The sequence below is a fragment of the Oryza sativa genome, chromosome 2 (assembly GCF_034140825.1).
Source record: "Oryza sativa Japonica Group chromosome 2, ASM3414082v1".
Classification (NCBI taxonomy): Eukaryota; Viridiplantae; Streptophyta; class Magnoliopsida; order Poales; family Poaceae; genus Oryza; species Oryza sativa.
This window is the reverse complement of record NC_089036.1, coordinates 35,311,843-35,324,331: the sequence shown is the minus strand read 5'-3', so window position 1 is coordinate 35,324,331 and position 12,489 is coordinate 35,311,843. Positions and strand designations below refer to the sequence as shown.

Genomic DNA, 12,489 nt, shown 5'->3' with positions numbered 1-12,489 from the left:
AATCCAGATAAACAAATAACTCACAGCTTATTTTATGTTAACTTATTATAATTCAGCTTATAGTAATCTGGCTTAATAATCTAAATTATAATAATCCTAAACTGAAACAAACATGACCTTATTTAAGTACTCCAAGACGCTTGTTGATCCTAGAAGCTCATCTGCCAGATCTCTTCATCCTAATCTCGATTCCCAGCACAATAAGACCTCTCATCCGGTTAGGTCCTTCACTCATCAATCTCATGTACACCGCTCCATCCTCACCATCCTCGTTGAAGAACTCACCCAGCTCCACCTCCATCCAGCCGTCAGCTCTTCTCTCAGGGTACCTTCCTGTGAAGGCAACCTCGCGTCTCGATTCATTCTCTCCGATGCTGACCGTCGCATCGTGTGGTGAAGTGTCCAGCTCGTACAACCCATCGGCTATCTTGAACACCATGAACGCAGCGTAAGTCGAGTTTGGGGTCAGCACCATGCTGTCTATCTTGCTACGGATTTCCATCCGGGGAGGAGCATCCATGAATTCAACGGCTTCTGCGAACCTGTCGTGAACAAAGGGGTTTGAAACTTGTAAGGAAATCATGAGAAATCGAAAGTAACCATCACTTGAACCATCGAATTATCAATTATGCAATTGCCGATTGGAGAATTATGATGAACGTAAAGGCACTGGACAACACGATAACCAGTCGTGTGATCCTAAGAAACGGACCTCGAGTCGGCGAGGGGGATCCAGCGCCGGTAATCCGACGTCTCGCTGCACTTAATTACCAACGTTCTGGCCGAGAGTACATAGCACTTGGCCCCGGTCTCCCTGTCGAACCAGATGCCCTGTGAATGAGAGAGCAGCAGTTTTGAACACGAGAAGAGATCATCAAGGAAGCAGTGCTCTTAGTCTTAAGTAATCAGTAATTAGTTTAGTACGCACCCTGAGCCTGTCTGGCAGGAGGGGGACATTTCCATCGGAGCCGGAGAGGCGGAGGAAGAGCGCCTTGTTGGAAGGCGGCGGCGGGGAGAGCTCACCGTCGGCGAGGTCAGGGACATCCCGCGGCAGGAAGCGGGACCAGACGTCGTCGGAGTCGGCGGCGGCGCGGAAGGCCGGGGAGACGGCGGAGGCGCGGCAGGCGTCGCGCGGGCGCGGCGCCGCGCGGGAGATCACCGCGGAGAGGAGCTCCACCGGCAGGCGCGCGATCTCGCAGCACGACGGCCCCATTGGCAATTCGGCAAATGACAAGGAGACAAGAAAAAATACAGCTGGGGAATGTGAGAATAATACCACCGGTGAGCATGCCGGAAGGTCGGTCGAGTTCCACTTCCGCCCATGGTTTTGCAGTCCAACATGTTGTAGTATATGTGTAGAGCCGTAGACTAGTAGTAGAAAATTCGAAGCAGAAGTCACTCCTCACTTGACAAATCAAGCAAGTGGCAGTATCTGATCACACATCTCTGTTCTTTTTCACTTGGTTATTACTCGGACATAGTTCAAAATTGCTACTCCGTCAAGATATCTTAGGCCTAATCTCGATGCCCTGAATAACAAGGCCTCCATTGGACAGCCATCTGCCTGCCTTGGGCTTCACGAGGCTGAAGCATACCTCACCCTGGTTGTTACCCTCTTGGTTGTAGAACTCACCCAGCTCCAGCTCCATCCAACCATCAGCCCTTTCCTGAGGGAGAATCACACTCCCATCCTGAGGCACCTCAATCTCGCCTTCGTAGTAGTAGTCATTGCGGTTGGAGCTGTCCAAGCAAACTTGGCGAGTGGATTGGCGTCCCCCGACGCCGACGGTTGCAACCCACACAGAAGCCAACCCACATGAATCTTCAGCTACCACGAACACAATGTAAGCAGCATAATTTGAGTTTCCGGAGAGCATCTTGCAAGGTATCTTGCCGCAGACCTCCACACGGTATCCTTTTAAGAACTCAACAACTTCTGAGAACCTGGAGTAAACACGTGGTTAATACTATTTGTAAGTTGTAACAAATCATTAGAATTGAATACATACAAGTAGGAAAAAAATAGGACACGGGAAGTCAGGAACAAATTTCCATGGAACTTTCGAGTCACCAAGCTTTTGTACACAGTTTTGCCTTAGCTCCATACCGTGGGGGCAAGAGATATACATATATTTTTATTTTTAAGACTAGCAACAGATATAACTCTTTTTTCAATATTGACAAGAGATATATAGTTCAAGAACTCCATTGGGATCAACAAGATACAAGAAAGCTATTTTTTCGGTACTTCTTGTTACTCTGTTTACAAAATCAGAGTTGGTCTTTGCTCTTCAGAAAAAAAGAAATAAAGAAACGCTCAATTAAAATCCTAGGAGCCATCAGAGGAGCAGCTACTGTATAGCAGAATATCACTTTCCAAACAAAAACAACTTGAAGTTTGGTCTTAGCCTTTCGATATAATCAGAATCTCTTCAATAAAGTTTGTGTATGTACGGAAATATCACGTGTAATTTCTCTTAACAAGTTCTTATGCATATTTTTGAAAACAACAACAACTGTGATTTCACATTTCTATTCTGAAAGCAATTTCATCTATCATCACAACACATACTCCACCAAAGTTACAATATGGCAATTTCATGTACCACAGAAAGCACAAGAGTATAAATGCTTTGCAAATTTTGCGAAATGGAAAACTTCGCAGAGGAAAGGAAGGGGCATATAGTTCAACAACCTGGAGCTGCCGGTGAGAGAGATCCAGCGCCAGCTATGCGTTAAGTTCACAATCTGCAGCGCCCTGGCCGACAGCATGTAGCACTTAAAACCAGTCTCCCTGTCCAACCACATACTCTGTGTACAGAAGCACACATCACCTTATTAGACCGATCGATCAAGAAACATACAAAAAAGGCATGCAAAGAAGCATTTTTCATTTGGGGAGCTAGGGCCGTACTGTGAGCCCGTCTGAGAGGAAAATCTCCTCCATGCACGATTGCAACGTTGTCAATGTTGAGCAGGAGGGTTTCTCATGGGAGCAAGCAAGAGAGTTCAGGGGTGGACTTTTCTTAGGTCTAATCTCAATACCCTGCACAACAAGGCCACTCTTCCAGTGGCCTCCTTTTGTCTCCATGAAACTGATGCACACCTCACCATCGTCACCTTCCTCATTATACAACTCACCCAGCTTCAGCTCCATCCAACCGTCAGCCCTTTTCTGAGGGTTCTCTATATCCTCTGCAAGAACAACTGCACGTGGTTCTATTCTCTTGAGCCTTCATTGAACGACACTAACTTGGCGGGCTGTTATGCTTCCTCCGATGCTGACAGATGCCTCCTGGAATGGGAAATCCAGCCCATAGGATCTATCAGCTATCTTGTAGACAAGGTATGCAGCATAATTTGTGTTTTGTGACAGCTTCTTGCCCGGTAACTTGCCACGGATTTCCAACCAGCAAACAGATAAGAGCTCAGCACCTTCTTTGAACCTTTTGCATAATTATTCATGACAAAGTAAGAGATGAGTTAATACAAACAATTAAGCCATACAGAACCAACTTCAAATTCCATAACTCTTGCCATCAAACAAGATTCTATGAACTGCTTCAGTGTAGCATAATAATGGCATTTAGGCATGAAACATGTAGCTTATCGAACTCAATTTGTTGTATGAACAAACTGATTTATGTTCCATGTGTAGCTTGGATGTGTTCTATGTACTGATCCCTCCTCACTTCTTCATCAATAGAATGATATGCAGTTCTCCTGCATATTCTCTAAAATATCGCGCCGCAAGAGCAACATTATTTAGGTGAAGTGACATCGATCTATATGTTTAATTTATGCATCCTACGTGCTCAAGTTGCAAGTAAAGGGGGGGGGGGGGGGGTGCACATGTGTATAAACTCTGATTTCCAAATAAAAAGGACTTGACCATTGGATTCGATCTGGTGATACAACCAAAGCTGCTAGGAAATTTGTTTATGCTTGTTCTGTAATATAGTATGACAAAGCTTTCAGCTAAAAAAATAAAGCACGCAAGCTGCAACAATTAGCGATTGATCACAATTTGACGAGCCATCCATCCAATTCTACTGAACAGAGTACATGACAAAATAGCAACATAAGTGAAAAAAGGAGGCAGAGAAATGTGGTTGAGCACGAACCTTGAATCGGCGAGAGGGATCCAGCTCCAGTACTGCGGCGAATCGCCCCACGAAATTTGCAGCGCCCTGGCCGAGAGCATGTAGCACTTGGCGCCCTTCTCCCTGTCCAACCACATGCTCTGCACGCAGCACAATCATCTGATGAGCCAGCAGATCGGCACTACGCATACGCAATCGGAGAAGAAAAGTGAGGAGCACATTTCCGGGGGGGGGCGCGCGCGGGACATTGCAGGAACGCACCATGAGTTTGCGTGGGAGGAGAAGGGGTCCAGCGGAGAGGCGGAGGAAGTGCGCCTTCCTGGACGGCGGCGGCGGCGGCGAGCGGGGGAGCTCGCGTCTGGCGAGGCGCGGGAGGCCGCGGGGAAGGAAGCGGGACCAGACGGCGTCGGAGTCGGCGGCGGCGCGGGACGCGTCCCGTGGGCCGGTGAGGGAGAGCACCTCGACGAGGAGCTCCTCCGGCAGGCGCGCGATCTCGCACGCTGCGGCCTCCTCCTCCTCCATCGCCATGGATGACGACTCCTCGACCTCGATCGATGCGTGGTTTCGTGGTGGGAATTCGAATTTTGGATTGGATTTACGGGAGGGAGTTGGTCGAGGAAGCGTTGGTCAGGGGGACTGACGTGTGGGACCAGGAGAATACGCGTGGGCCGGTGTCCTGCTTGTCCGGAGAAAAATGGCCCAGTTACTTTACGTGTCTGGGCCTTGCTTGGCCCAGTCATAAACTGCGGAGTACACACTGCCACATACATATACTTGGAAAAAAAAGGTCGAGAATAATAAAGCGCTTGCTCAATAAACCAGTTATAATTCGGAATAAATAATTTTAAACTTTGATAAATGAAGTGAAGTTACATGTAATGGAACGACAAATGAACAATCACATACTAATTTTTATTCCATTATATTAAAAAAAACAATCACATACTAATCGAAATATTTACGGAATTGGTACTTCTGACACCTCTAGCCGCAACATGTCGATCGTATTTTGGTCTTATCCAAATATACGAGGGGGTATTTTTGTCTTTCCATGCGTAAAGGAAAGGAGTGAAAAAAAACAATAAAATAGGCTTAAAACTCTGACGATGGCGAAAAATACAGCAGGTGGCAATATATTTTAAGGAGCAAAATATAGTACTAGAAAATACTAACATTTTATTGAAGCCCACGATTGAGAGTGACTTTTCATCAAATTTTCTTTGTAGTTTTGCACGTCATTTGCAACAAAAGCAAATGATCACAACTCGTTTACTCCAAGACGCTCGTTGATCCTAGAAGGAGCATCGGCCAGATTTCTTAAACCTAATTTCAATGCGCTGCATAACAATGCCTCTCTTCCAATTAGGTTCTTTACTCATCAATTTCATGTCCACCGTCTGTATGAGATAGTGGCGAGCCAATGGCTAGATCTAGGGCAGCGCATCCACACCCCGGGATCTGCCGGCCCATCGCCGCACAGAGTCATGTTGAGGCAACTCCATCATCACTTGATGCCGACTAGAGAGGACAACATGGTTTCCTGGCACCGAGAGAGGAGGGTAGGAGAGGATGTTGACAACGGAGAGAGAAGGTCAGAGGAGGCCGAGACCCACTGGCAGTTGGCGTAAGAAATTAATGAAGAGGGGAGGTGGTAATCACGTCGTCAGTATCACGTAGGATCCCTAATGTCTTGTGACAATGTTGTATTGGGATGATATTTTAGTAAGTTTCGGTTCTGAATCAGCATAAATGTTGAAAGTTTATAGGGACATAAATGACATAGCATAATAAGTGTAGAGACCGTTAATGCAATTTACTCAACATTTAAAATGGCAATATATAGCTGTCTCTAGTTGCATCTTCCAAACCAGATGTAGACAATCGTCCAGCACTGAACCAAGATGTCGGCTACAGAAGTTCAGTTTGTCCCCAGCAATTGAGAAAAAGGTCCGTCAGATTACCCACAAGAAGAGGAAACACCCTCTAGTTTTGCCCATCACTAGCAGCAGCAAAAGCAAATGCCACTAAAACACCAAAGCTTCAGGCATCGGAAATCTTATACATTTCAGTACTCCCAAGACGCATCTTTGATCCTAGAAGCTCGATCATCTGCCAGATTTCTTAATTCTAATCTCAATGCCCAGCACAATAAGACCTTTCTTCCAATTGGGTCCTTTACCAAAGATTCTGATGTTCACGTTTCCATCTTCACCTTCCTCGTTGAAGAACTCGCCTAGCTCCACCTCCATCCAGCCGTCAGCTCTTGTCCGAGGGAACAGTACTGCACTGATCTCTTCTTCAGGACGACGACGGGATCGAGTGAGAGCAACCTCGCGACTTGATTTCGAGCCTCCGAGGTTGACTGTTGCATCTATAGTATCCAGCTGGTAGAACTCCTCAGCTATCTTGAACACCAAAACTGCAGCATAAGTTGAGTTCGGGGAGAGCATCCTGCTGTCTATATTGCCAAGGATTTCCAACCAGCATACACTCAAGAGCTCAGCAGCTTCTGTGAATCTGTCGTGAACAAGGGATTATTGTAGTAACAAATTAATTAAATATGCCTTGCAGAGGATAATTAACTAGCAAACAAATACTGGTACTAGTAGAACTAAAATTCGTATAAAAGTGCCATTGCACTTGCAAGTTGCAAACAATATGAAGTATGAAGCGGGAAGGTATCCCATACACATAAAAACTTTTTGATGCACACTATGTACACATCAACTAACGAATGTTATTGAATTTTTTTAAAAAAGTTACACATCTACTTTAAATAGTATCACACACCTATACGTGAAGTCTTTAAACTTTTAATTAATTATATTTTTAGCCATAGAAAAAAAAGCTAACAAACTTTAATTTATAAACAAGTGTAATACTATTTAGGAATATATGTATATTTTTTTTATTTTAGTATATACTGGTAGTATATTATACCGTAAAAGTTCTCTTTTTTTTAAGTGCTGCGAACTAATTAAATGCGTACTGTTGTGTGCATATGCAATCTTCAATCGGAGGTTGATGGAAGGTAAAGTTACATCACATCACATCAAAGGCATTGGCCACAACACAACACAAGAATTCGTTGGACCTGGAGTCGGTGAGAGGGATCCAGCGCCAGTATCTTGGTGTACAGGTCCAGATAATGACCAGCGCTCTAGCCGAGAGCACATAGCACTTGGCCCCGGTCTCCCTGTCCAATCACATGCCCTGCGCCAAAACACCATACAGTATTATACTCCCTCCGTTTCGAAATATTTGACACCGTTGACTTTTTAGCACATGTTTGATCATTCGTCTTATTAAAAAACTTTTATGAAATATGTAAAATTATATACCTACATAAAAATATATTTAACAATAAATCAAATGATAGGAAAAGAATTAATAATTACTTAAATTTTTTGAATAAGACGAGCGGTCAAACATGTGATAAAAAGTCAACGGCGCCAAACATTTCGAAACGGAGGGAGTACTTCCTTCGTTTAAGAAAAAAAACAAACCTCGTACTACATACTCTACGATCCGTTTGATTTTTCTCTTAATTCAAGTTCTTCATGTTTGAGTAAATTTATAAAAAGATAATAATATTTACAATAACAAATTAGTTTCATTAAATTTAACATCGAATATATATTTTTATGTTGTATTAAAAATGTTAGTATGTTTTATATAAATTTAGTTAAATATAAAGAAGTTTAATTAAAAAAAATCAAGCAACTGATGATATGAAACGGAAACGGAAGTAGTATAATTATTAGCCGGCGAATCGAGAGCGGTGCAGTTTTGAAGACAAATTAAGCAGCTTATTAAATCAATTACCTTGAGCCTGTCTGGCAGGAGGTGGTAGTGGCCGGCGGAGAGGCGGAGGAAGAGGTCCTTCTTGGAAGGCGGCGCGGGGGAGAGCTCGCCGTCGGCGAGATCGGGGAGATCACGCGGCAGGAAGCTAGCCCAGACGGCGTCGGAGTCGGCGGCGGCGCGGAAGGCCCGGGAGACGGCGGCGGCGCGGAAGGCGTCCCGCGGCGCGGTGAGGGAGATCGCGGCGGAGAGGAGCTCCTCCGGCAACCGCGCGATCTCGCACTCGCAGTCGTCGCAGGCCTCCCCCTCTTCCATCGATGGCGATGCCTCCGCCCCCTTGCTCGAATCCGGCTTCTTTGTGAAGGGGAAAAAGCACAAGAAATTCATATCGGTGGCGACTGACGAGTGTAGTTGATTGAGAGCTTAGCTTGGAGCATTTCTTATACGACGCAGGAAACTTAACCACGAAGGCTTACGTACGTACTCCTACCTCTTTTTCAGGACTGACGAGAATCTCCAACCCTTTTCCTTCACGTGGCGCCCACATGTTATATGATAATATATCTGGAGTCTGGAAACCCGACTAAACGGTAGGAGTATGTTCACATCCTTCTCCCTCCTTTACCACACGGTTTTTCAAACTACTAAACAATATATTTTTTTAAAACGTTTCTATACGAAAGTTGCTTAAAAAATTAAATTAATCCATTTTTGAAAAAATAAAATTAGCTAATACTTAATTAATCACGCGGTAATGGACCGCTCCGTTTTTCATGTAGGAGGGATTAGCTCTCATCCGTGGAATCCGAACATAGCCTAACACCCTGTGTAGCCTGTGAAAAGAAAATTTTTGGATGTCACATCGGATGTTTGACCGGATATCAGAAGGGGTTTTCGGATATGAATGAAAAAACTAATTTCATAACTCGCCTGGAAACCGCGAGACGAATCTTTTGAGCCTAATTAACCCGTCATTAGCACATGTGGGTAGTGTAGCACTTGTGGCTAATCATTGACTAATTAGGCTCAAAAGATTCGTCTCGCGATTTCCATGCAAACTGTGTAATTAATTTTTTTATTTATATTTAATACTCCATGCATGTGTCCAAAGATTCGATGTGATGTTTTTTGGAAAAAAAAATTGGGAACTAAACCAGGCCTAAACCCAAACTCCTGCTCTCCCCGCCGCCTCCGAGGCCGCGCGCCGCTGAGGTCTCGGTCTCTGATTCTGAATCATCGTGCCTCGCTTCCGTCCTTGAGTCCGACCTCGCCTGCCCGAACCACCGCCTTCCTCTTCCTCATTCGAATGGCTTCGGCCCTTTGTCCCCGGCTAGCTTCACCACAACGGCACAGTGGGACGACACGGGGGCGCGGCTTGGGGGGCCGGAGCAGCGACGGTAGTAAAAGGGCGGGAGCTGGAGCGGCAGCGGCGGTCGGGAGCTGGAGGGTCGGCGACGAAGCTGGTTGCCACTGCTCTGGCCCTCGCCCCTCCGCCACCACCGCTGCTCTAGATCCCGCTCCGAAGTGGAGAGGAAGAGATAGGAGAGAGAGGGAGAAAAAAGAAAGACAGAGGGGATGACATGTGGGCACCATATTTTTTTTTTTGTGAATGATGAATGGGGCTCACATATATGTTTTTAATTCTAATGTTACCTAAGCGCCACATCAACCAGACTAGGTCAACACTGCCACAGTAGCGAAACGCCCTCCAAAACCGCCAAGAGAGTCAATTGCACCGATTTTAATAGTTGGTGATCGAGATATTTGATATTGCAGTTCAAGGATACGAATCAGATTCGGTTGCTAGGTTAGGGAGTCAAAGTGAACTTATTCCACAAAAATATAGTAGGCACAAGTTTACTTTAGGTCCCTCAAGTTTTCGTCGAGTTTAAACTCGTCTTTGAACCGCAATACCAGATATAAATTGTCTCTCAACTTACAAAACCAAATTACCATATGTCCTAGAGTAGTATAGCGATTGGTTTTGTCCGATGTAGCTACTTGACTGGAGGCAATGACGTTGAGTCAGCATTGGACCCACGAGGCTCTACATGTCAATGACCATTATGGCATTCTCTCTCTCTCTCTCTTCCCATCTCACGGTTTAGGGCGGTGAGGAGGATGGCGGACGATGGTGAGGAGAAAACTAGCAGCAGGTGCTGAGGAGGACGACAGTGGACGGTGAGGAGGATGGCTACTGACGGGGAGAAGCTACCTTGGCCATTCCATACCGCAACCCACGTTTACTGGTGCACAGTAGCGACTAGCGACGAGCCAACGACGTGGAGGAGGGCGTTAGCATCGACGGAGGAGGGAAAGGAGGAGGAGGGATGGGGATTCCGCCGAGGCCGTCGACGCCCCAAATCCAGCAGCGACGTGGTTATCCTCGAGGGCGAGGATGTGGTCTAGCCATGAGTGGCTCCTCAACCAGTCGACACCGGTAGGGTTGAGAAGAGAAAGTAGAGGAGGAGGTGTGAAGTGCGATGGATGCGGCGTCACCGAAGAGGGCGCGGATGTAGCAAAAGAAGTCACCAAAGTCAGCAATGAAGCCCCTCCTCGCGCAGTCCTTCGGCTTGTTGTCCTCCTCTCTGTACGACCCCGACCACACGAACTCCGCCTCCACCGCCCACATCTCCACCTCCTCCCGCCACAAATCCATCCATCCACCGCCACGGCTGCCCTTTTTCTTGCCAACCCCAGAATGGCAGCGCCGCCCCTATCCACTCAGCCCATGGTCTGCCTCCTGCCACCTGACATGACCTCCTCCCTCTAGCCCTTCCTTCCGTCGTTCTGCGCCTGCTGCCTTCTAGCTAGGGAAGAGTAGATGAGGGGAAGAGAGTTGGCTACTGACATTGGGGCCCGTGTATATCCCACACTGACTCAGGATAGTTGACCAAAGTCGAAGCGTCACGTCAGACAAAAACAGGAGCCATTCTGTCTTGGACGAAAGTTAACACGGTTGAACAAGTTCAGGACGGACTATACATGGTATTGCGATTCATGGACAAATTTTAAACCCGATGATAAACTGAGAGGTCTAAAGTGAACTTATTACAATATAGTATACCAGTGTACTCCAAATGTACACTAGTACACTGCTGCAACATACTACTACTTGGGGAAAAAAATGGAAAGTAGTAAAGCGATTGCTCAAACGCCCAGTTAATTTGGAATAAATAATTTTCAACGTTTGATGAATGCAGTGCAGTTACATGTAGTGGAACAACCGATGAACAACCACACGCTAATTAAAACATACGGAATCAGGACACAGCAAAAAAACAACACTTTGTAGCCGCAATTAATCCGTCGTCCAAGACGCTCTCGTTGATCGTAAAAAGCTCTTAATCCGTCATCCAAGACGCTCGTTGATCGTAAAAAGCTCATCTGCCATGTTCTTTCAGCCTAATCTCAATGCCCAGCACAATGAGACCCCTCTTCCAATTGGGTCCTTTACTCATCAGGCTGATGCCCACCTCTCCATCTTCACCATTCTCATTGAAGAACTCGCCCAACTCCACCTCCATCCAGCCATCAGCTCTTTTCTGAGGGTACGCTGCACTCCCTTGAGGCGGACGCGGATCGATCGAAGTGAAGGCAACCTCGCGTCTTGATTCCCTCCCTCCGAGGCTCACCGTTCCCTCCTGTAGCGGGGTATCCAGCCCATAGAAACCTTCAGCTATCTTGAACACCATGAACGCAGCATAAGTTGAGTTTGGGGAGAGCATTTTGCTATCTATGTTGCAACGGATTTCCATCCAGCAAACATCTATGAGTTCAGCACCTTCTTCGAATCTGTTGTAAAGAAAGGGTTTAAACACGTAGTAACAAAGAGAGAAATCAACAAATATGTGCCGCAGCGCAGAGTAGTAGTAGCATCGCCATCCAGCATAGACCATCACGTACTAGTTGCAGAGCATCATATATGTGCCAATTAAAGGTCATTGTTAAACAAACTATAAACCAGCTATAAACATGTGAAAAAAAATAAAGAGAAAAGAGAAATAGGCTACAGATTTATAGCCAAACTATAGCACGGACTATATGGGTATAAAAGGTAAGATCAGATATTAATGGTGTAGTATAAAATTGTAATGTAACTATTATATGGATTGATTATTAGATTAACAATAAATGATTTGTAGCTATTAATTGACTATACTATTAAACATGTTCTCATGTACATATAGTCACTGGACAACACAACTACACTGCATGTTCCCTCCGTTCTATTTTAAGCGTGGCTATGAGGTTCCGTGTCCAACTTTGACGTTTGTCTTATTTGAAATATTTTTATAGTTATTAGATGATAAAATATTTTATGTTATCAAACAATTAAAGTTAGATATGAAAACTAATGGATGCATTTGAAATGGGATGAATGGAGTAGGGAAGGAACAGCATTACCTTGAGGAGTCGGCGAGAGGGATCCAGCGCCAGTAGCGCGGTGTATCGCCCCAGATACACTGGTGGAGAAACCATCTTTCGTCGGTCGGCCGATTTCCACAATAGTCCCGGATGCAATAAAAACCGGGGCTAAAGATGATCTTTAGTCCCGGTTCAAAAGGGTAACGGGCATATTTGA

At 45.5% G+C, this 12,489-nt stretch overlaps 2 protein-coding genes across 4 annotated transcripts; both read right to left on the bottom strand.

The window, feature by feature from the left end:
* Positions 1-8: 8 nt before the first annotated feature.
* Positions 9-4,695, bottom strand: LOC9271936 (uncharacterized). The gene is made up of 9 exons (XM_066308004.1): positions 4,365-4,695; positions 4,125-4,243; positions 3,287-3,446; positions 2,915-3,226; positions 2,696-2,811; positions 1,596-1,944; positions 929-1,192; positions 713-831; positions 9-542 (listed from the first exon to the last, which is right to left on the bottom strand). Exons 1-9 carry the CDS (start codon positions 4,629-4,631, stop codon positions 158-160), a joined length of 2,091 nt encoding a protein of 696 aa, XP_066164101.1. The 5' UTR covers positions 4,632-4,695; the 3' UTR covers positions 9-157.
* Positions 4,696-5,891: 1,196 nt separating this feature from the next.
* On the bottom strand, positions 5,892-8,317 carry LOC107279890 (putative F-box protein PP2-B12). 3 transcript variants are annotated; one of them, XR_003240698.2, is made up of 3 exons: positions 7,929-8,317; positions 7,198-7,316; positions 5,892-6,620 (listed from the first exon to the last, which is right to left on the bottom strand). XR_003240698.2 is itself a non-coding variant. In XM_026022986.2 (2 exons), exons 1-2 carry the CDS (start codon positions 8,289-8,291, stop codon positions 7,308-7,310), a joined length of 372 nt encoding a protein of 123 aa, XP_025878771.1. In that variant the 5' UTR covers positions 8,292-8,317; the 3' UTR covers positions 5,892-7,307. The 3 variants fall into 3 exon arrangements, 2 of the variants coding, with proteins under 2 accessions (XP_025878771.1, XP_015622626.1); XM_026022986.2 differs by having other exon boundaries at positions 5,892-7,316; XM_015767140.3 differs by lacking the exon at positions 7,198-7,316.
* Positions 8,318-12,489: the final 4,172 nt, after the last annotated feature.

Bases quoted from the DNA above. Each gene is read 5' to 3' on its own strand.
- LOC107279890 (XM_015767140.3), bottom strand. From the start codon at position 8,291: ATGAATTTCTTGTGCTTTTTCCCCTTCACAAAGAAGCCGGATTCGAGC.
- LOC9271936 (XM_066308004.1), bottom strand. From the start codon at position 4,631: ATGGCGATGGAGGAGGAGGAGGCCGCAGCGTGCGAGATCGCGCGCCTG. The intron at 1,193-1,595 runs GTATGCTTCAGC...TCGTGCTGCGAG, and splicing joins AGGGTAACAACCAGGGTGAG to ATCGCGCGCCTGCCGGTGGA. The intron at 543-712 runs GTCCGTTTCTTA...TGTTCACGACAG, and splicing joins ATCCCCCTCGCCGACTCGAG to GTTCGCAGAAGCCGTTGAAT.